Source organism: Alternaria dauci, chromosome 8 (assembly GCF_042100115.1).
Source record: "Alternaria dauci strain A2016 chromosome 8, whole genome shotgun sequence".
Lineage (NCBI taxonomy): Eukaryota > Fungi > Ascomycota > Dothideomycetes > Pleosporales > Pleosporaceae > Alternaria > Alternaria dauci.
Window position 1 is genome coordinate 2576896 of NC_091279.1, and position 22577 is coordinate 2599472.

At 52.4% G+C, this 22577-nt stretch overlaps 8 protein-coding genes across 8 annotated transcripts; 6 read left to right on the top strand and 2 right to left on the bottom strand.

Annotated features, from left to right (window-relative positions):
- Nucleotides 1–3174: 3174 nt before the first annotated feature.
- ACET3X_008762 (uncharacterized protein) lies at nucleotides 3175–4035 on the top strand (the record flags this gene model as incomplete). The annotated part of the gene is made up of 1 exon (XM_069454970.1): nucleotides 3175–4035. One exon carries the CDS (start codon nucleotides 3175–3177, stop codon nucleotides 4033–4035), a length of 861 nt encoding a protein of 286 aa, XP_069304364.1.
- A 414-nt stretch (nucleotides 4036–4449) lies between these two features.
- ACET3X_008763 (uncharacterized protein) lies at nucleotides 4450–5703 on the bottom strand (the record flags this gene model as incomplete). Its single annotated transcript, XM_069454972.1, has 4 exons — nucleotides 4450–4534; nucleotides 4591–5441; nucleotides 5495–5644; nucleotides 5692–5703. The coding sequence occupies 4 exons, from the start codon at nucleotides 5701–5703 to the stop codon at nucleotides 4450–4452; spliced, it is 1098 nt and encodes a 365-aa protein (XP_069304365.1).
- A 596-nt stretch (nucleotides 5704–6299) lies between these two features.
- Nucleotides 6300–7576, bottom strand: ACET3X_008764 (uncharacterized protein; the record flags this gene model as incomplete). The annotated part of the gene is made up of 3 exons (XM_069454973.1): nucleotides 6300–7259; nucleotides 7305–7392; nucleotides 7443–7576. 3 exons carry the CDS (start codon nucleotides 7574–7576, stop codon nucleotides 6300–6302), a joined length of 1182 nt encoding a protein of 393 aa, XP_069304366.1.
- Nucleotides 7577–7844: 268 nt separating this feature from the next.
- On the top strand, nucleotides 7845–8608 carry ACET3X_008765 (uncharacterized protein; the record flags this gene model as incomplete). The annotated part of the gene is made up of 4 exons (XM_069454974.1): nucleotides 7845–7850; nucleotides 7927–7972; nucleotides 8028–8302; nucleotides 8363–8608. 4 exons carry the CDS (start codon nucleotides 7845–7847, stop codon nucleotides 8606–8608), a joined length of 573 nt encoding a protein of 190 aa, XP_069304367.1.
- A 450-nt stretch (nucleotides 8609–9058) lies between these two features.
- ACET3X_008766 (uncharacterized protein) lies at nucleotides 9059–10043 on the top strand (the record flags this gene model as incomplete). Its single annotated transcript, XM_069454975.1, has 4 exons — nucleotides 9059–9065; nucleotides 9122–9253; nucleotides 9340–9676; nucleotides 9749–10043. 4 exons carry the CDS (start codon nucleotides 9059–9061, stop codon nucleotides 10041–10043), a joined length of 771 nt encoding a protein of 256 aa, XP_069304368.1.
- Nucleotides 10044–10737: 694 nt separating this feature from the next.
- On the top strand, nucleotides 10738–11450 carry ACET3X_008767 (uncharacterized protein; the record flags this gene model as incomplete). The annotated part of the gene is made up of 3 exons (XM_069454976.1): nucleotides 10738–10773; nucleotides 10839–10929; nucleotides 11056–11450. 3 exons carry the CDS (start codon nucleotides 10738–10740, stop codon nucleotides 11448–11450), a joined length of 522 nt encoding a protein of 173 aa, XP_069304369.1.
- A 2975-nt stretch (nucleotides 11451–14425) lies between these two features.
- Nucleotides 14426–16099, top strand: ACET3X_008768 (uncharacterized protein; the record flags this gene model as incomplete). Its single annotated transcript, XM_069454977.1, has 4 exons — nucleotides 14426–14473; nucleotides 14524–15123; nucleotides 15208–15636; nucleotides 15752–16099. 4 exons carry the CDS (start codon nucleotides 14426–14428, stop codon nucleotides 16097–16099), a joined length of 1425 nt encoding a protein of 474 aa, XP_069304370.1.
- Nucleotides 16100–18449: 2350 nt separating this feature from the next.
- On the top strand, nucleotides 18450–19425 carry ACET3X_008769 (uncharacterized protein; the record flags this gene model as incomplete). Its single annotated transcript, XM_069454978.1, has 4 exons — nucleotides 18450–18549; nucleotides 18610–18850; nucleotides 18929–19203; nucleotides 19256–19425. The coding sequence occupies 4 exons, from the start codon at nucleotides 18450–18452 to the stop codon at nucleotides 19423–19425; spliced, it is 786 nt and encodes a 261-aa protein (XP_069304371.1).
- Between the last annotated feature and the right edge of the window lie 3152 nt (nucleotides 19426–22577).

A 22577-nucleotide genomic window follows, 5' to 3' on the forward strand; every position in this document is an offset into this window, starting at 1 on the left:
GCCTCCCAGGCCATCCGTGCGGGCAGGTATCCTACCCTGATAAGTTTATCCTGCTGACCGTTACGAGGAGACGGAGCTCTCGTGCGCACCACGTCGAAACAAGCTGGCATGACAAATGCTCCTGACGATTTGCATCATCAACACCGTGGCCAATCAACTCTTGAGCGTCACACACCAGATCCGTGACCATCTTCTGAACTTCCTTTTCTTTCCTTTTCTCGTAGAGCCTGATTCCCATGTTGGCCAGTTCTATCAACAGGACAGATCGAGTAATACCCACCGGCAACGGTTTTTTGGGCGCTGTTCGCAGATGAAATATCGTATCACTACGAGCTACTTCATTGCCAGTGATAATATAGCACTCGAGTACGTAGAGTGCTCGATCGTGGAAGTCCAGGTCTTCGGAGGGCGGAGCCTTCAGAACATAGTCATGCTTGGAGCGCAACTCGTATCTCTGCAGCGCCCTGAGTGAGAGGTCGGTGTGACATAAGGCTTTCTCCTTCCCCTTGTTTGGTGGCGGGCACACGACGCCTGATGGTTGGCTAGGGTCTCCATGCTCTGCGTTTGTCGTGATGTCGCTTGTTTCCGCTGGAATGAGTTCGGTGAAACGGCCAAGTGTGATGTCAAGCTCGGTCACCGCCACTCGGCCAAACACATCGAGCATGAGATCGTCGGAACAGTGTTCGAGGTGCGAGAATCCGATAGCTACTACGCAAGTGCGGCAGTATGAGCTCAGCTTGCATTGCTTGCATGTGACTCGATCCCTCTTGAGCAGGTGCTTTGAAACATAAGTATGTGTAGAAATAGAAGATCATATAACGTACCTGATTACAACTTCCGCACTTCGCGTTATCCGGTTGCCGTGCTGGCAATTGCAGCATCTCAGTACGAACAGCTTGCAGCTTCAAAGCCATTTCGACACTTTCTGACAAGGACGACACGAATTCTTGTCTCTGCGACTGCTCATCCAGTAGCGTCGCGAGGGCACTTGTAACATGATCGGTATGTCTGTGCCCTACTCCGATACTATCCAATGCATCGAAGCCAGCTTGTAGTGCGCGTAGCATGCTGTAAGCATTCTTCTCTCGACTGTATCTACACAACCAAGCATTGAGAGCGATTACAAGTAAGAAGTCCTTGGGAGGAGGCGGATCCTCATCGGTGAAGAGCAGCTCTTCGGTAGTATATCCGATCGTCTCGTCAAGATCAGCTATTGACATGCCGTCCCTACTATCTCGAGCCCTTTCCAGCTTACTGTAGCAAAGGAGAATCACACGTTTGTCCCACTGAGCATCTTGTGCAATCTTAGGGGCCATGTCGTAGCACGCTTCTCCATGGCCAATCATTCTTTCAAGAATGTTTGAGGCAACGGACGATGAAGGATGATAGACACGATATAGTTGCTCCTGAGCATACCCGAGAAACAATGGTCGAAACAAATTCGCAGGACCTTCAAGCTGTAGCTGCGTATCCCACAGTGCCAGGAGTCGGATGTAAGAAGGACATGTCTTCAGATCCGCGGCATGACGCGCGTCTTCCGATAGAAAATCGGTCAAAGCAAACAAGAGTTCCAGTTGAAAAGGAACCACGCCTTTTGGGGCTTTTTGACTAGCTTCCTCTATTTCTGAAAAGGCACGTTCCATGTACGATGCACCAGCTTCGCGGTCATGCTGGTCCAGGAGGTAGAGCTCGAAGTACACGAGGCTCGAAAACTGGTGTTGACGCCATTTATCTTTTGCTGGCTTATCCTTAAACTCGTGTTCGAGCGACTCTAGAACGTGAAAGAGTTGAGATGGAAGTTCAAACAGAACGTTGCCATATATCGTATAGAGCGGGTTGGTCGCAAAAACCAGTTCACTATCGTCAAAGGTAAATTTATCTTGAGAAGAGGTATTGCCGCGTAATTGGTCGTCCAGCCGCTTGATTGCCGCATTGGCTTCCGATATGCGTGAAGTGTTCCCATAGTTCATAGATCCTGTGTTCACTGTACGACGATTTGCTCTCCTCTTTGGAGGAAGTTCACACTGAAAGCCCTGACTCGTATTGTTGTGGCTCTCTCCCTCCAATATGCCTGTCCGCATGTGCGTTGAATCATCAGTGGCAGGAGCATCTGTCTGTGACGTCATGGTCATAGACGCCGCTGAGCTGTTGTCTTGGTCGGCTCTCAAAGTCACCGTTGTCGCCAATGTTGCAGACTCCTCGGCCTCCTCATCTTGCTGCAAAGACATCGCCATGGCCAATTTTAGCTCTTCATCAGAGTCGTCATCCTGCTCAATCGAGACGGTGTCTTCGTATGCCAATGTTCCAGGCTCTTTATCTTCAGGATCCAACTCCAGAGACATCGCAATGGCTAACGCAAGATCTTTCTCCTCCTCCAGTGACGAGTCCATGACTTGGGATTATGTGGTCTGGTACCTGCTGGTAGCTGTACTATTCGTTTGACTTGGACGGAGAAAGTAGTGGCCTATGGAAGATATTGGTGAATGAAAATAGTGACTCTGAGAACTTCCGTTGGGTACAATGACGGTGGTAGAGGTACAAAAGTCGAGATGTCAGCTGGAACAGGGAATCGCAGAGATACTGAACATCGTCTTGTAGAGCGGCTAGCGCAGTGGCGCGACGCTTATGTAGAAGCTCGAGATAGGATAGCTCTACTGCTGGTGACCTTGTATCGTTAGTATAGACCAGATGTGGGGTTGTGAAGTCGCAGGACTCAACACGTGCATCGCTGCACAAGTTCCTGCTGGTGTGCATGTTTAGCTCGGTGTGGCAGATATGCGATAAGCTCAGCCTGACGCCACTGGTCTGGGTCGACCGAATGGTACGCCTCTCTTGATTTTGATTGGAGTGGCTTGACATCCAGTGGCTCGATCGCGTCCGGAGATTATTCCGTTGCCACTAGTGACTTGTGAAGAGGAACCCCAACTCTGCAGCCTTCCAGGCTGACTGTAGATGCTATTGAAAACGACGCAGCAAAGCGGAGGTGCGTCATGTGGACGTTGTGTATTCGAGCACTGCCCCAAACGGTGTTGAAACCTTGGAAGTGAACAAGTGCAGCAGACGCTAGAGGCTGGACGGACGACTACAAAAACACATCCATCTTAAACGCCTTGAAACGCCACCTATGAGCAAGTATCACATTTGACAAGACCAAAAGACTCACCAGACCTCACCATGCGGCAAACCCTCGTCTCACAAGACTTCCTACTCATTCCGTCCAAAGATGTTCGCATTGGACGACTAGTCCTCAATGCGCGTCAACCGCACCTAGACTTTTTCGATCCGCCCAACATCGACAAAGTCGTCATCACAGACGCCCCTCAAAAAAACTTCAACGAAATCATCTTCAAAGAATCCGCAACCAACATCAAAGCCGTAGTCAGCAAAATCGCAAGCGGCAGATTCGGAAAAGCAGACAATGACAACTTCCGCGTCTCAACACTAAAAGCACATGCGTACCGGATGCAGAACTCGGGACCGTGGTTCGACAACCTCATCGACACCGACGGCCCTGTCCGACGCTTCTTGGAAACAGAAATGATCAAGCGCGGGAGGAACGTTTACCTGGTCGTAGGATATGCGACCATCACAGACGCAAAGGTGTCTGAGCAGCGGAAGCGCGCTCTCGAGATCGGAGGTGACTTCCAGGTCCCGGTCACGGAAATCTCTGGTGGCAAAGGCGACGCTCTGGACGCCAAAGTCGACGTCGAGCATATGCACAAACAGGGCTTGAGGCGCTCGTACGTCCCGGAGGGGGAACAGATCTATGGCATAGAGTATCGCAAAGTTAAGATCGATTGGTTGAACCGGAAAGATGTGAGTAAGTCGAGTGTGGAGAAGGGCACACGGTGGAAGTATGTCTGGTCAGACCGCCATGCGGGTGGCGGTGATGCAAGCGACGGGGACCCAGTAGACGCCGTGCTCACTGATAATGACGAGATTGGTGATGTGTCATATTGGACTGAGGACGGCGATGAGTGTTTTTACTCGATTGATGAGGATGACGTGGATGAGGATGACGATGAGGGACTGTAGGCCCTGGGTATTAGAGGCTGCGCGTCTCAGCCGCAACCCGCTTGTATATGCGCTGGATTGCTGGGGCTACCATAAAACTTCCAACCACTGTATTCGTACCATCTAGTCTTACCATGCAATCGGATACTACGTGCTCTTCCACGCCACATATCATAGGCTCAAAATACCAGTGGATGACCATCTGCTCACTTCAGCAAAGACCTAGCTACGCCAAGTCATCCCCTCCTAAAAGTCAATCATCCGCTTTCCAACAGAGATCCGAAAAGATCGTTGATATCTCCTACATACCATCTCCCCCAACCTCCCCATCAAACCCCCTCCCACTCCGGTCTACACCGACACCCCCTCCTCCTCACATGCAACACGCCCCTCCCCACCGCCTCCACCATCCACCCCGCCCACTCAATCTCATGCTCAACCACGCCCCTCCACTCTCCCGTCTGCACCCTCTCCTCCTTGCTCGCTACCAACCACCCTTCCAGCCTCTCCGCACAAGCCCCTAACGCCCTCGCAACACTATCTTCCGTTGCCCCAGGCCGCCGCTGCTCAACGTACAACATGCGCTCGAGACGCGTGAGGAGCGCGAGTTGGATGGAGCTGGATTCCTGGTACTTGGATAACAGGGTTTGGGCGCGGGTTTTGAGGTAGATGGTGTCTTCGCGGGTGGCGTGGGTGCATGGGAGGAGGCGTTGGGGCCGTGTGAGGTGGAAGGAACCGATGTCGCGGAGGACGACGAGGTCGTCGAAGGAGGGCGCGGGTGGGGGCGAGGAACTGAAGCTCTGGCCGGGTGTGGGTTGTTGGGTTGGGTATATTTGCTGCGGTTGGTACTGCTCGCTGCGATGGCTTGTATATTCGCCGTCGCAGTTTAGGTACGGGTTTGTGTTTCCAAAGGTGGGTGTGGTGGGTGTGTTTGGCTCCGTTTCTTGCGCTTGGTCTTGTGCGTCTGGATCCCATTCGCACTCTGTGTCTGGGTAGTCGTCTGAGTCGTACATGAAGGTTTCTGAGTAGCTGAAGCCATAGCCTTCTTTCTTCTTCTTGCCCGGTTTCGTCAATACTGGTGCTTGCACATCCTCTTCGTAGATGGACCTCTGCGACGACACGTGCTGCACCGGCGACGCAGTTTCGGTCAAGTCAGAACCTGGGCTTGAACTGGAAAAGGACTGGTTGGACCTCGTGGACATGGATAATCCGGAGAAACTGCGGTTGAACCTGGCTTCGTTTTCGGAATGCAATTGTCGCTCAACATCATCAATGAAGGATTGCGAAAAGGAGAAGCGGAGCTGGATGTTTTGGGATGGTGATGGCTGATGCGAAGAGCTTCTTTGGACATCACGTGCTGGCATCCTGTTGCACTCGGGCGCGACTGATGCGCTTCTTGGCTGCATGTTGCCAGTGTTGTTGTGTTGCTGTGACTAGGTTAGTCAAGTTTGTTCCATACCAAGCACAGAATGATACGTACGGGCCCTCGCCATCTTGGCGGTCGCTTGCTCTTCCCTTCGCTTGCGCGACGTTCTTGCAGTTTGGTGGGTTCAGGTGCTGCTAGTAGAGGAAGCGGGTCGATGCTTCGACGCAGAGTGATTTGCCGCTGCTTCGTTGGGCCTTCTCTTCGCTGCCTACGATCAGACTCGTGATTGTTGGTCTTTCGCGCCGACGTACCTTGACAGGCATGGTGTGCAAGTGCATGCGCGCCTTTGTGGCGGCTGTTTACTATACGAGATGGTGGTCGCGTGTGTGTTGCGCAAGCGGCGACGTTCGCGGCTGTCTGATTGCGAGTGTTGTAAAGTCAGAGTGCGGTGTTGATTGTTGATGTGGCGTGCGCCGTGTATACATCCCAGAGTACGCCGATCGGAGGGCGCGTTCGGGTCGCGTGAATGTTGACTAGCGTGGTTAGCGCAAAACACGACTCTCGTCCTATCACCACGGTGATTCCGAGACTCTTGACACGCCTTGCCCCACTCTTGTGTAGTACAATGCCACCACTGCGATTCTCCAATGGCGCGGAGGGAATCCGGTCAGGTAGCTTTGCGCATTCGGATGGCACCGGTTTCAGGACTCTCTCGTGTCTTTTTTGCCACAACATGCAACGGCTGCGCTAGTCCCTCCAGTCTTGACATCCAATTCCCACACTTTCGTAGTACATCATCAAGGTTGCGATCGTTGGTCGGCGAGCATCAAAGTTTTGTCGCATTTCTTCAGCGCATCGAATGGTATCATTTTGCTAACACTCCTGCATCACTCTTTTGCCGCAATGCGTGCGGGCAGCACTACTTCTTGCCCGTTTCCAACAACTCGACGCCTGTCCTTACAACGCCGATTGCGGCGCCTGTCTGGATGGCTTCACTTCCACCTCCGCTCAGCCTGTATTCGATGTCTGCCAGACCCGCCATCCATGTCACCATAACCTGCGGTGGAACGTCGTTGCTGACGAGCTCATCGCTGATCGCCGTGAGGATATCTGCCAGCGCAAGACCCTTCATGATCTTCAGGTTGTTGACTGTCCGCAAACACTCCGTCATGTCGTTCTTGGATAGCAGCGTCTCAATGATGTACTTGATGTCGGAGGGGTGCGGGGCTGCTATGCAGTCGTAAATGGTAGTCTGCGTGATCTGGTCGCGTACGATGGTGCTCGAGTCGGGTGCGGGCTTGCCTGGTGTTTGGAGCGGCGTGCTTGATGCGTGGCAGGCCTGCAGTACGTTAAGTGCGCGCCTCATGTCTCCTTTGCTGAGTGTGACGAGCGAGTCGGTGGCATCTTGTGTGATGTTGACCTTTTCCTCGTCGATGACTTTGTCCACTAGATGCCTGATGTCCTGGTCTTTTAGCGGAGAGAACCTGAACCTCGTGCATCGCGATAACAGGGCGGGCGAGAGTTTGTGTGTGTAGTTGGCGATGATGCAGAAGCGGGTGTTGGCGGTGTACTTCTCCATGATGCGTCGCAGGGCCATCTGGGCAGTCGCAGTCATGGCATCTGCCTCGTCTAGGATGATGAGCTTGAACGTCGCAAGCGATGAGTCTCCTGCCTTGGGTGCGGCAGAGAAGATCTGCTTTGTGCTACTGAATGTCTTGATCTGCTCGCGCACGACGTCGATACCTCGATCGTCTGATGCGTTGAGCTCCAAGACCATCTGTCGCATGTTCTTGTTCCCGTATATGCGGCGTGCGAGGGCGAGGACGGTCGACGTCTTTCCGGTACCTGGGGGGCCGTAGAGGAGGAGATGGGGCAGTCGCTGGTGACATTAGCGCATGTTTATAGACGGAGATGCAAGTCGTACATTTGAGTCTACAAACTTGTTGATGGTGGCGATTATGTCCTGGTGGCCTTCGACGTCATCCAGCGAGCTTGGCCTGTACTTTTCTACCCTGTGAAATGGTTAGCAGCTGTTTGACGAGCAGTGGCCTATGCATCTCACCATGGCAAAGAGTCTTCAGCCTCAACCGGCAGGTTTGCAGCGCTCCTCTTGCCCTTCTTCTGGTCTCCGCCAAAAGTGATGGAGGTGTCTACTGCGGGCGCGTCCACGTCCATCTCATCCTCGAAGTCGGACATTGCGATGACCGTGCTGATGCTGCCGAACACTTTATTGAGTGTAGAGGTGGAATTCGAGGAGCTGAACAGGCGGATTGGCGGTCTATACAGCAAAGTCGGGGAGACGCGCCGCGCGCAGAGACGCGTTGATGGGCGGCTTAGTCACCCCCGCCAGCTCAGCCCTACGAGCACACCTCACCGAGCGGAGCTGCCCCGTCACCTCCGCCGAGCTCAAGCACAGCAAAGTCACCACCAAACACGACGCTGCATTGGCCACACACGACCCAACATGCCCGTAAGTCAGCATGCACAATAAACACATATAACTACAAGCACAGATTCGAGAGGAGCATGCAGCTAACACCCCTTAGGCCTACCACTCCGTCTTCCTCGATGAGCCCAATCAGCAATTGATTGGTACAGCTACCCCATCACGCTCCGCCGTGTGCAGCACACACTGACGGCGCACCAGGCAACTTCGCCCTCCTCCCGCTCCGCACACGCACCCGTGGCCCGGCCGTCCAACTGCCCGCCCTGCCCGCCGACGTCACAGAGCTCACCATCGACGCCTCACACGACTCGTACGATCCCCTCGACGAGATCCTCGCCCTCTTCCGCGCCAACACCTTCTTCCGCAACTTTGAAATCAAGGGACCCGCCGACCGCGTCCTCATCTATGGCATCCTATTCGTCAGCGAGGTACTGGGCAAGATCAAGCCGGGCATGAGCCGGAGAGAAGCTGAAAAGGTATGGTAGCATCGTGGTGTCATGTGATGAAAGCGGGACGGACGCTGACCATGTGTACAGGCCGTCATGAACGTTGCGCTCGACACCAACTTTGCGATCCCGGGCGACGCTGGATTCCCGCTGAACCAGGCCTTTGAGGCGCCCGCGGACAGGAACCAAGCAGAGGTGCTGCGCCAGTACATTATGCAGATGCGACAAGAGCTGGCTACGCGGTTACTCAACAGGGTGTACGCAGACGACACCAACACACCGAGCAAGTGGTGGCTGAGCTACACCAAGAGGAAGTTCATGGGCAAGGCTTTGTAGATGGATAGATGATTAGGTCGCAGCATGAGCTGGAGTGATTCCAAGTCAAAAGCAAGGGTCCAGTGTGCGACCATGGTCGAGTAGTCAAGTCTCATTCTCTCGGTGCCTCTTTCCAGCCAAAGTGTCCTAACCGTATTTCGACGTCTCGTGATACCGCACCACTTCCAGGGTCCAGCCACGCACTGACGTCATGAGCTGTTGGTTTGCACCACCGCGCCCGGGCAAGCAGGCGCAAACGGAGACGCCCTATTTGCTCGACCCTTCTAGCTCGTGCTATGGCTATCACGCTGGAACCACATCACTCTCATTCCTGATCTCCGACTCCTTCACTGTCGGCGCATTCCAGTTAGCAGTTTCATTACCTGGTCTTCCATACCATCGCTTTACATGTCCTGGGTGCCTTCGTTTCTCATCAACAGTCTAGCCGAGTCCACAGATCAGGTACCGACGATGCACGGTACGCTAAGATCGGCAAGGGATCTACGGCGGATGTAAGAGGCTGACATGTACCAGGTAGTCGGGAAGACGAGGAATGGTGCGACGTCGCCAACGAGGACATTCCCAAGATGGACGCCGAACCGGCTGGCCATGCGCAAGACGTTGACGGCGCATCTGGCAAGAATGGAGATGCGGGAGATACGTCAAGTACGTTCAATCCCCTAAACACATCTGGATCTAAAGCGCTATGCTGTGCGACTGAATTACGCGCACTGACCGCACCCACTACACAGTGCCCACCCTCTTCAGCACCAATCTACCCCCATGCGGCCTACTCCCCCAACTCGCCTACGAAAACATTGTCCATCGCCTGCGCGCCCTCTGGCACGAGTGCTCACAAAACCCCTCTGCGAATATCTCCGTTCCCAGCCTCTGCCGCGAAGTCCTAGATGCCCTCAAAACCGAAGAAGATCAACCCGTTTCGCAGACCCTGAATCCTTACCGCCGTCCCTCAGTCTTCATGTACGAAATCCGATGGGCGCGGTATTTTATGCGCGAAGCAGAAACGATGGAGAAGAGACCGGGTATGACGGAGAAGCAGGCTGATAAACAGGATTTTATGGATCGCATGTTAGTATCAATGGTCTTTTTGGGTAGAGCAATGGCGCATGTGGAGGTGTAAAAGCTGACGGTGTATGGCAGGTATCCGATTCCGAAGGAACTGAAGATTGTGGTGGCGAATAGGAAGAATCAGAAACAGATACTGGATCTGTGGAAGGCGTGGCATCATGGGAAGAGGGGGACGGTGGAGACGGAGGATCCTGGGCTTGGGGTTGGTGGAGCGAGAGAGGATGGTGGGGAGCAAGGAGAAGACGGGAAGACGGAGGTGGCCGCTGGTGAGGGTGTCAAGCATGAGGACAAGCAGAGCGTGGAAGATGCGAAGCAGGAGCGCGAGAGGTCTTTTGACGAGATAATGCAGGAAGCAGAGGAACGGTAGAGGAAGGGGGATTAGAAGTTTCGTGTTTTCCTTATCATGTATCGGTGGAGGCGGAGTGTGGATTTGTCGACGAGGCCGACGAGGTGGTTTGCTTTTGAGAGGTTGTGGTAGGTTTGGTTTGGCTTTTTGTTGTTCGTGTCTTGAGCAGGCAGAGGGTTCCTATTGCATTTCTCTCATTACATCTAATACCCGAGCTACCCATTCTTGGATCAGTAGCCCCAGTCACTGCTTACACAACAAAGACCGTGGATATACTAGACTTGACGATAGCTTCTTGTTTTTGCAATCCAATGTCTTCCAGCCTATGTCACTTCCCTTCTTTCCCACCGATATCTGACCGCTTCCTCATCGCATAGCCTCAACACGAGGCAGAGGTGAGGGTGGAAATAGGCCGCGCGTTTCTCTGTTGGGCGACGGACTCACCTTCACCTGTCCTCGCCAACCTGCTCTCATCCTCCTCGCTTCCTAGTGGGGTTCAAAAGCCAGAACCTTCTTATAACCTTTCGACCTTTCCTCTTACTTCTCTACCTTTCCTAGCAACGACATCACATCGCTTTTGAACAGCCTTTTTCTGACCTGTATCGCGCATACCCAATTGCTTTACGCGAACCACAACAACAAACAGTAAGTCCAGCGACCTCAATCCATCGTCCGTATGCTAACAGCCTGGTAGATCTTCCTCTTCGTCTTCAAGATGCCCATCAAGTGGACATCCGAGCTGGACGCGATCGTAAGTTTCATGACCTCCGCCGCCATCGCATCAATGACATCACAATCGCTAACCCGAACATGTAGCTCCTCCATGGCGTCTTTGAAGAATGCAACATCTCCTTCAACAAGACGCTTTGCACCAAGATCGCTGAGCGCGTTTCTGCCGCTGGCATGGGTACGTTCTATTCCTCACTCCTTCTACCCCAAGTCCTTTCTCCAACGCCTCACCCCGTCCTTCGTCACCTCCAATCTCCAAGCGAACCATGTTCGGAATACCGTATCGAACTAATACCCGCCACAGAATGCACCGCCAAAGCCGTCGAGAACCGCTTGTATTCTTGGAAGAAGAAGAATGTCTCCGGCCAGATCAACCTCAACTCCGCGACCAACACGCCGTCCAAGTCTTCCGCTGCTGGCACCGCAAAGTCAACACCGCGTCCCCGTGCCAAGGCCACTCCTAAGAAGAAGCAAGTCTCTGAGGAGGTCGATAGCGACGAGACACTGAGTCCGACTGCGGCGCGCGGTAAGCGCGGTAAGAGCGGCGGTTCTAAGAGGAAGGTAGAGTACAAGGAGAGCGATGCCGAGGACGAGAGCGAGTTGGAGGAGGAGTATGTTTCGATGGCGAAGCGGGTCAAGGCTGAGCCAGTTGAGGAGGACGAGGTCTTCGCCGAGGGCTTGGTCGAGGAAGAGGTCTGAGGGATGTGCTTGATGGCTATGATGGTGGTGGTGGATGGGTGGTGCTCAGAACTCGGTTGAACACGGACGTCCAAAGAGAGTGCTGACAGTGGCGGCACATCTTTTGAGGTTCTGATTGGCGCATACGTTTAGCCAGTCGCGTCGGGGATTTGAGCTTCATGCCTCGGAAGGAAGAGTCTCGTACTGCTGTGTACATCCAATCAGTCTCTTGATTAGTACCCTCAATCAACGTGCATATGTTCAGGATGACCGTGAGCTTAGTGAACAATTGCCTTGTGGGTCCTATGCCACACGCGCTCCATCCGATCATAGTAGACGGTGTGTCACATTGTCCCAGGCAAGTATGACGAGCATTGGCAACGGTGTGATGCTGGAGAAAAGTAAAGCAAATATCCAAGCACGATTAATCACGAATTGAATGAGCGGAGTCGGGCACTGCACTGGAGTCTTTAGCGTAGAAAAGCAGGTATGATCGATTCAGAACGACCACTGAGAGAAGCAGGTATAGTAAGGAAATGACTCGGAAAGCGCCTAGTGCTGTCCGCCGAACAAGGTACATACTCCGATTTTAGCGCCGTCGGGTAGGTGGCACGGCACGGAGGTAGCCTATCCGTGCAGCCATTGAATACGTTGAATACGGCAGCGGCGTCTACCGTGATGCGGGTATGGCTCATGTGCTATTTTTATGCTTGCGACGTCTTTTATTTTAAGAGAACCTGTTCGTTTGAATGTGAAGAATCAGGGAATTTGTAATCATCTCAAGCTGATACGCGTCATCGCGCTACAGCATGAGATCTAGATGAAAGTTACTGCAAGTATGCACTGCAATCCTTCGCATAGATAAGCAGACGTGTAAAAACGTGGTCGTTCATTTGTGGAACAGTTGTAACGCATTTTCTGCTCCGAAAGGAATGACTCCAGCCACTCGCGGGGTAAGATGATAGGGAAGGGTTGCATGCCATGAGACAGCTGCACTGCGATTTCCAGTGGGAACGAGCAGGTATAGTGAGATGACCAATCCGCTACCCAGAACGTCTTTGCACCACGGTTCCTAGCGCAGATAAATGTGTACAGGATGAACCTGGTGAGCCTGTTTGTTGCAGTCGCTAAGCCTCGTCACTGTTGAACCTTGTGATCGGTGTACAGATTTCTTGCATCGGAATGCCCCCATCAACGATAGAGATATGACATGCATTGCATTTCTTAGCGCAGAGAACATGTTGGCTACCTGCAAGCCACCTGCAAGCCACAAGCGAAGCCAAGGCGGAGTGAGCAAAGCAGGCAAAAGAAGCGTCTGTTTCTTGCACTGCAAGTAATCGGCGCGGACGACTGAGAATCCCAATGACTCCATAGACCAGCTTCTTCATGGATTGCGAGGCTGGTTTGGCCTACAATGTGACTGCCTTTCGCGTGAAGGAGAACGTATCAACCTACAGCTGTAGTGCGGCGCGCATCCATTTATTCACGCACTGTTGATGGCTCGGTTGTGGTGAGGTTGTGAAGAGGAGATGCAGAGTTGCGAGGTGATCTCAGATGGTGGGGAAGGACTGGTACTTCGGCAAGCGCCAAGAATTGATCACACCATGTGCGGGGTAGAAGAACGCTTCAAAAAGTGGGTATGCCCGGATGGCTGTATCCGCCATCTCCATCCTACACAGGAGCACACCTTCAGCAACGCAAGCTCATCGGTACGGTCCGAACCATTTCCTACATAGGGCAAAGTGAAAGAGAAGCTGTTCGTCAGACGTCCAACGAAGGATTCAGAGCTAGCCGATGGCTTGCATGGTGATCCCCACACACGAACAGAAGGCCGGTCTCGACTCATCCTTCGATCTTGGAGCTTAGGGCGAAGAAGATGTTGTGAGAACAAGTCGAACAAGTCTGATGGAAGAGAAGATTTGAGTATAATGGTAAATTGTTATGGGCTCACAGGCCTTCCGATCGAACGGATACACATTGCAAGCTACATCTCGTTATCTGCACCACCACAGACTCCTCGTTACTTCCTCGACAGCTCTCCCGCGTACCGCATAGTTACGGCCGAGAACAGGGATAAGGACTCTCGGTTGAACGAGATCGAGGCATCACTAAAAGATGTACTGCACCTCGGCGCAGATAACAGGGTCGGGTGACGCGAACCTTCAGTCTTGGTATTGCGCACGCTGCAACCTCCTTTCTAAAGCATAGCCAGTGAAATCTGCACGTTCGAACGGTCGATACTTCCTGCAACGGAAACTTTGGCGCAAGAGAGGGGGGTGACGTTGCGCCGAAAGACAAGATGCGAGCGTTAGGTGCATCTCAAACACGGCGGTTTCTGTGAAAGAAGAATAGTCATGCCAACATGCGAAAGACAGACGACCTCTACAAACGTGGGCTGTTGGAGAGGCTGGGTGACCTGAGGCATTGAGATGCGCTGAATTGGACCAATACGCATGGCACAGGCAACTGGCAAGTGACCATGTACCCACAGGCTTCAGATTGACTCTGCAAGTCAGAGATCAGATCGACTAATCAACAATTGCGGCGTTCGCTTCGAAGAGGCCGGGAGCAGGCGTAAACGCTTTCCGGCACTAGCGCTCCCTGTCGGAGATCTTTGACCGATAACGTTATTCAAAGGCTGGCGGCTCGGGTGTGCTCACGTTCCGAGCGTTATGTCGAGTCTCGGCCACTCGTAATGTATTGTGGTAACTGATCGGGTCCACCTACAACTCAAAGCGAAACGTTAGAAGCGAGGTGTGGCCGTCGTTGGTCTTTGGACGTCATGGACGAGGAGAGCAAGGACGAAAACTTGGTGTCTTGAGCAGGCTTGGTCTATGGTATATATCATGTTACCCTCTCCGGCAAAGTCATCCTGCTATCATCCCACACTTGCACTACCGACACTGTCTTTTGTGTTCGAAGAGCAGCATTTTTGTCTCGGTTTCAGTCTTCCACCTCAACCAAGACTCTGAGCCCCTCCGGTCGCCGGGGTCGCCATGTCGCTTCATCAGTCGTTATCTGCCATGTGGCTGCTGTCTGGCATCGTACGTGTCTCTGTGTTGTGCACACAACCACCTTCTAATCGTTTCTCTAGGCTGTGGTCTACGCCCTAGGTCTTGCAGTCTATAGACTTTACTTCCACCCTCTTCGCAAATTCCCCGGACCGAAGCACTTCGCCATTTCTGGACTTCCACTAGCCATTGAAAATCAGTTGAGAGGTCGTTTCACTAAAAAGATTCTCGAATATCATGAGAAGTACGGCGACATCGTTCGTACTGGGCCGAACCACTTGTCCATGAACGGAACAATCGGATGGCCCGAAGTTTTTGGGCATAGCCGCGGCGGACGAGCTGAATTCTCTCACTGGGACGACTTCTATCAGATCGGAGACAAGTCGAACCAATCTATTTTCCCAACGGATAGAGAGAGTCACCGGCGGCAGCGCCGTCTCTTGGCACACGCCTTCTCTGATGCTGCCATCAAGGAGCAGGAGGCGTTGATCAGGCAATACGTGGACAAACTTTTTGTGCAGCTGCGGAAACAGGCTACGCTGCAAGAACCGACGGACATGCTCAAGTGGTATAACTTCACGACCTTCGACATCATCGGGGACTTAGCTTTTGGAGAACCCTTCCATTGTCTAGAGGACAGCGATTATCATCCATTTATCGCTATGATTTTCGTTGGCATCAGAGTTGGTGTTGCAATGACGGCCTTGCTGAGGATGCCTTTGCTTCGTTGGTTAATCCCATTGATAGTGTCCAAAGAAGAAGTTTAGAAGCGTCGTGAACAAAAGGAAATGAGTAGAGAGAAGACAGAGCGCAGGATAGCCCTAGGCCCAGCACCCGATGGCCGGAAAGATTTCCTGACGTACATCCTTCGTCACAACGATGAGAAAGGCATGAGCCATGAAGAAATCCTGGCAAACTCGGACGCTTTGATCATAGCTGGCAGTGAGACCACAGCAACTGCCCTTTCCGGCTTGACCTACTGGATCACGACGAACCCGCAAGCCTTGAAGACTCTTCAGGATGAGGTCAGGGCAGCTTTCAGCACCGAGGAGGAAATCACGATGGTTTCTACTGGCCATCTCAAGTATCTGAACGCCTGTATCGAGGAAGCTTTGCGACTTTATCCACCAGTTGTGGAGACGCCACCGCGCATTTCCCCTGGGGAATACGTAAACGGCCACTATATCCCTAAAGGTGTAAGTTGGAATCTACCGTTGCTTTTGCACTGCTCTGCCTATATTCCACTTTGTACGCAGTTGTCGTCTGAGATTACAGGCGTTCAACTGATCGAAAACTAACAAAGCCCTGTAGACTTTCATCACAATCCACCAATGGGCCGTCCACCACAACCCCAACAACTTCTCTCTGCCAGATACCTTCAAACCAGAGCGATGGCTCAGTCCGGATCATCCCTTGTATGACCCGCAGTTCAGCGCAGATAAAAAAGCAGCATTTCAGCCCTTCTCTTTTGGACCGCGCAACTGCATCGGCAAGAATCTTGCATATGCTGAGCTGCGACTCATCGCTGCTCGGTTCTTTTGGAACTTCGATATCGCATTGCACCCCGACAGTTCTGGCTGGCCAGACAAGCAGAGGGTATTCACACTCTGGGAGAAGATCCCGTTGATGGTGCAGCTGAAGCAAGCTGTGCGGAGTTAGACTGATCTGCAGTGATCTTTGTGAGGATGATTTCCTGCCGCTCTGCTAGATACAATAGAGCGCATTAGGTGTATTATATGACAATACGACTGGGTCTTTTCGCATCAGTAAGGCGCAATGTTGTTAGACAACGCGGTAGTGTTCGTGGCCAAGTGACTGGTATGGAGACAATACAGAAAGCATGCTCGCATCTTATCACGAACATATGTCATCAACAAATGCCTGTGCACCGGAGAAGACTAACATTCCGCGCATTGTAATCTACCTCATCTACAGACGACAAAATTATCTTCGATAGAGAACTATCTTGTTCTACGATGCATTGAGTAGATCAAAAGGTATTATATAAGACAAGAATACCTTTCTGGAAGAAAGTTCGGTAGAGACAAGTATCACGATGTAGAGAGCGAATGATAATAGAGAGGAACCAAGGTACGGACAACTTCCACTCAGCAGGAAACTCACTTTGCTAACTCTTTTAGCTATATTTCTGCTATCACCAAGGACACGCACGAGCTACCTATCGAGTGCGAGCTTGCGACTTCGTCTATAATCTTTAACCTTCCCCTGTCTCAACGCAGACGAACCCGACAAGGTTTCGCAACGACGGCGTTACGCAGATGATAATTTATTCGCTTTCTATGGCTATGCTTTGCTACTAGAGGAGGTTTAGTAGATAAATGCGTGGGTCGTAAGTAGCACGAAGTTCCTCGAAGAAGCACCTTGTCAGCTACCGCGTCTAGAAAGCATCTCCTGTATTATAAACGATTTCCTGACGTGCTGTAGAGACGCAGATTGGGCAAAAGTACTATTGTATGATTGCAGGACCAAGTGCATGGTGTTTGAACATCTCGATCTATACAATTTTATTGTGCAGCTCACCAGCCGAATTTACACCTTTTAGCGGAATGGCTTCGAGGTGTAACATGAGACCACCATTATATAGGGGCTGCAAAATTTTTCCTCTGTGATCGCTAAATTCGCTGGTGGTGCCTTAATAAACTCAATACGAACTTCTCAGCCACCGAAGCGGAATACTAATAGCAAGATACTCGTGATCGTCTTGACACCCTGGTACCATGAGCAGCGCATGGCCCATTTACATTTTGCAGGATTCGCATTAGCAGATGGCTTGGGACAGCAACCTTGGCGAGTTTCGTGTATCGCATGCATTGTATTAGCAGCCGTCGAGCGATGGAAGCTTACATGACATTCATCCAGTGGGCGTAAGCGGGTATTTGCTCACGCGTTGCCATTGGATAACTGTCGGCTGATGACGAGCTGTGCCACGCTCAGGCACATCAACGATTTTGGCCGCTGCGCCGCCCCTCACTCGCGCTGGTATCGAAGTGTCCCTAGGTAGTGTGGGTTTACTTGAGCAACAAGCTTGCAGCGTCTTGGTAGAAAGCTGGAAGCGATAAGGGCGTCGATTGTGGTACCCTCGAAAGTAAAGATATACCTCCGCAGCGCACATCAGGAATACCTTGGTCCTGACTGATCGCCGCCTGTCCTGACAATGCGCGGCGTATCATGACTCGGATGTGGCTGTGCTGGCGTCCCGATGATGACGGGCGGGAGGGAGAGTGCGCTACCGAGTTTCGCTACTTCGCGCGTTTCCCCGCTACACGAGGCCCGCTGCGCCCCAGCCCGTACCGCGCTCGCAACTTTGTCTATTCTTGGAAGCCACACTCGCGTAGGTGCTTCTACACAGCCGTTGTCTTATGTCTTCTTCCTGGCGATGTATGCGGCAAAGCAAGCAATTTGGATGCGAAATCACGTACGCAAAGTATGGTGATACCTCAGCTGCCCCACCGGTACGCCCGCGATGATGACTACGACAGTGCCCGAAAACATGGTGCCTTGTCGCAATACTCGGACATTCGTAGTGCGATTACCCGCAAGCACGTCCCTAGTCGAGAGTGACCATTGAAGAGGCAGGCATTGCTAATCCCCAGCTTAGTTTCCACTGTTCCAATACTCTGGCATATTGTCTAAGATGTCGTCCGGGGTCTCGAACTGCAACACAATCCTATCACTAAGCGAACGGCGGGCCTGAGTACTGTCTTCTCGCCTCATCTCGCTACATGCTCCGAAAGCAGCATCGGTTAGGAAAAGTCCACGTAATGAGCACTATAGAGACGCTCGAGAGGAGTTTTAGGCATGACACGACTGTGGTACTAGCAATATCGCCCGTTGAAGGCTATGTGAGATTGCCTCTCTCGGTCCAGGGAATACACTATAAGGCGGAGGTGAACGCCTTTGTCGATACTCAACTCAGTGCGACATCTCTGATTAGGACTTTGCCGATACTATCATCGATCTCTCTTTCATCATCGAACAAACCGCTGTCATGCACATGTCATCTCTCATCCTCAGTGCTCTTGCGGGTGTCGGTCTCGTTAATGCTCAGGGCTCTTTCGAGAGCTGGCATCCAGCTGGGCCTGGAGAATGTACGTTTCAGTCTAGCCACACTTACTTAACCTATGGTATCCGATGCTGACACTACCCAGCGCGAGGTCCTTGTCCCATGCTGAACACTCTGGCGAACCATGGTTTCTTGCCCCGCGAAGGTCGCAACTTCACGCTCCCTACCGTCAAGCACGCTCTCTCGACAAGCCTCAACATCAGCGCCGACATCGCGGAATTGTTGTACAATTTTGCGCTCACAACGAACCCAGGTCCGAATGCTACGACCTGGGGCCTGGACACCCTGGGCAACCATAACATCTTGGAACATGATGCCAGTTTGAGGTGAGTTCTTCTCTCCAACCAACCAGTGACGGTATCTGCTGCATCTCGAGTGCATCACTGATACGAACCGTTGTTCAGTCGTTCCGACAAATTCCTTACTGACGACGCCGTCTCTTTCAACGACACGATATACAACCAGACCCGTGCCTACTGGACCGAAGACGTGATCACTATCCAGATGGCCGCCAACGCGCGGCTCGCTCGCATGATCGATTCCGTAAAGTACAACCCGAGGTTCGCTTTGTCGGAATTGGCTGCGGACTTCAGTGCAGGCGAAGGTGCCGGATACATGCTCGTCTTCGGCAACAAGACGGAGAAGACAGCGAGCAGAGACTTTGTAGAGTACTTTTTCGGTATGTGTCACGTCAATGTTGAGTAGATGAACGGGTGCTGATGTTTGAACAGTGAATGAGCGCTTGCCGACAGAGATCGGCTGGACAACCCCTAGTGAGGAAATCAGCCTTGAGAATCTCTTCAGCTTCTCCAACGACATCTACGCTGCGACTTCATACGCCGCTTTGGAGTCGAAGGCGGGCGTGACGCGCAGGAGCGATATGGTCGGGAAAGTTTTCTAGTCTCGAGTATTGATTGATGTACCTCACACAGTGTAATGGATAAGAGGCGTTTCCTTGTAGATACTAGAGAATGCAGTACAGTTCGGCAATGTAAAGTCTACTCGACGAGATGCTCGTCATTGCCTACCCGTGGCACGCCGCATTATCCCGTGGCCGTAGTCGTGGTCAGCACACAAATAGCCTCACATGACCATGGCATGACTGAGATGTCGCATGATGTTGGTCGGTGTCATAATAAGTCTTGTGACAATGTGCGGTTGAGAGACTCTGAAGCGGAGCAGCAGTCTCACACAGGTATGTCTTTATGACGGCCGCGGGACTTCAGCTGCACCAGATGTGGGGTGAAAAGCGACTGGGACATGCCGCTTCCACATGACAAGCCATTTTGACATGACTGTACCCGCGCGTTGGCCGATCTTCTTGTACCAGTATCGTGAGCCACGCCTCGTCTCGTCAGAAACTAGTGGCAGTTGTCGCAATGCCGATCGTATGTCCGTCTCGCATCGTGGGATACACTCTATACCGTTCCATTGTGTGTTGAGATCCAGCATTGACTGGCGCGGGCATCGCCGGGTTCGCCGCTGCGCTGGAGCATCTGACTGCTGGGTGGTGGCTGTGGACAGATCGGCGGTCGCGACGGTCGCGACGCTTCATTGCAGAGGTTCGAGACGGGAGTGTTGCGGGGCGGTGGCTGGTCATGGCGAAGATCGGTGTCGTCACCGGCGGTCAACCTGGATGAGCATCGCCATGGAGATATTCATCTTCTTGCATGCTTCATGCGCTCTTTACAGTCCTCACAAAGATGGCCGTACGTGTCGGCTGCTTTCCATGGCGCCGCTATCCGAACAGCAACCAACACCCAGTTGCATGCATTATGTCCCGACGATCGAGCGCAGGCATGTGTCGCTGGAGGTGGTGATTGACAATGACGAGTCACTCCATCGATTCAATGTGTATGCGCTGCGTGACAGACGAGCGTGGTACGGGGACAGCTGTACGCGATGCGTTCGCGTGCAAGTGCCGCGGCGAAATCGCCGCGCCAAGACCCCGCTCCCAGCTTCCGCTCAATCACTCGCCTGCTTTGATGCTTCATCACGACTGCGCCGTCAGTCGCTCGTTGTGCGATGAAGGTATTCAATTACGGGTGGTGCGGTGATTGGACTTACAGCGCGACAGGAGATGAATGCGGACGGCTGCAGCTCTTGCGCTGACCGAGCGACGACATGATCATGCACCAATCGAGGCTAATAATTCCGAACGAGCTGGACGCAAGACCCTCACGAGTGTGAAGAGCTGGTGGAGGTACGAAACCCCTCGACGCAGGCTCAATGTTCTTCTCAGCATCACACGCCGCCGTCTTGTGTCTACCATGTCATCACCAGCACTCCTGCTTCGGCCTTCGGCACAAAGCTTGTTGAACCATTGGTTTTTTATCTGTAGGTTTATCGAACAATATGACAGCTCGCCGCGATGGGGAGGAGCACAGTCGCCGTTGACTTCACCGCATTATGCCCAGCCCACCATCTTAGTTCCCACACCACGCCTTGCACTGCATTGTGGCCGAACAATACTGGACTGGAATTGTGGAACGACACGATCTCTCATCGAAATAATCTATACTAAAGTATGCGACAAGACGACTCGTAGAGGGTAAGCAAGGAGCGCCGATGCGGCGCACCTCCATCAATCATGTACGGGGACGATGAGCTGCCTTCGACTTCTGCCATTCCCACAACACCTGTCGTCCACGTTCAACATGTGCGGACCTCACGCAGAGGGCAAGGCGGGCAGGACTGTCGCGGTATGCCTATGTATCTGTTGTACAGAAACGCGACAAGCACGCCCACGGAAACTCCAACAAACAACTTGACCCAATATATCAACCTCGCGCTTTCGACCGAGGCTGCGTCAACATCATGGCTCATGCTGCTATGTCCCTCTTCGACCGCGAGCTGTACTGCAAGATCGGCGCTGGTCTCGTTGTGTGGGCAAGGGTCTTCAAACTGAAAGTCCTTGTCGTCAGACATTGTGATGAGTAGTTGGAAAGAGGTTCTTTCAAAGGAAGGTTTGCGAAACTGGATCTGTGGGTCGAGAGCTGTTGACAAGATCGGGAACCTCTTAAAGATAAACGTTGAGAGCGATCTGAGAAGATGCAAGAAGCAAGGTGAGAGTGTGCGAGGGTCATCTGTGCCTATATCACACCAGGTCGCGACGACCAGATCTCTATCACTGTATCACTTAACCAGAGTACCAAGAATTTCCTGCGTCTTCGTCATACATCTTTATCATCTCCTCGCTGGTCCACAGCCACGCCAAGTACGAGGGAGCCGTTCTACCCGGGCCGGGCACCATCCCCTCAAAAGATCGTGTTCTCATTCGGAATTGATCGGCAAGACGGCTTCGGGTTCCACTAACACAAGAGTTTCCTCAATCGACGCGAGGATAAGGCAACCAAGCCAAGTCCACGGCGTCTGTTTCTGCGATAGTAGGATTGGGAATACAAGCTAAGCCGACCCTTTTCGAAATGACCCGAATGTACTTTCCAAGACGGGAACCATATTATCCATTTCTCTGACCGATCGGCTTCCATCACTAAGGCGACATATGATGTAGTCACCGTCAGTTAAGGCCTCCCAGTCTGGTCGCATATAGTCGATTCTTGTCTATATTCAACCATGCATGAGCATAGAAAGACTCAAGGAATCGCATCATCGGACCGCAAGCTCTACGTTATTTTCCTGTAATGGGAGTTGACAGTAGACGTACAATCGAGAACAGCTCAGTCGTCAGATACGTGAGACGAGTACTTGGCAGCCAAGTTAGTCACGTTGGATCCGTCATCTACACGACCACACTAAGGAACGGGGCGTACCGTCGACAGAGCCTAGTTGACCCATGCGGCTCACTTAATGTGGGGCGAGTGAGTGCCCACTGCCAGACGTGACAGTTCCATGGCAGATGCACAAGATCTTCTTGGCATACAGATTCGCCGCATCGGCTTCGTCGGGTTATAGAAATCAGCATTTTGGCATGACCAACCCTCTCACCAGGATTGCCAACAAACATAAGGGATATTCCCAGGAGACTGTATGCTCAGCCAAACCGCGCCATATATGCTGCTTCCCCTACTGCTAGTACCCAGCGATCAAATA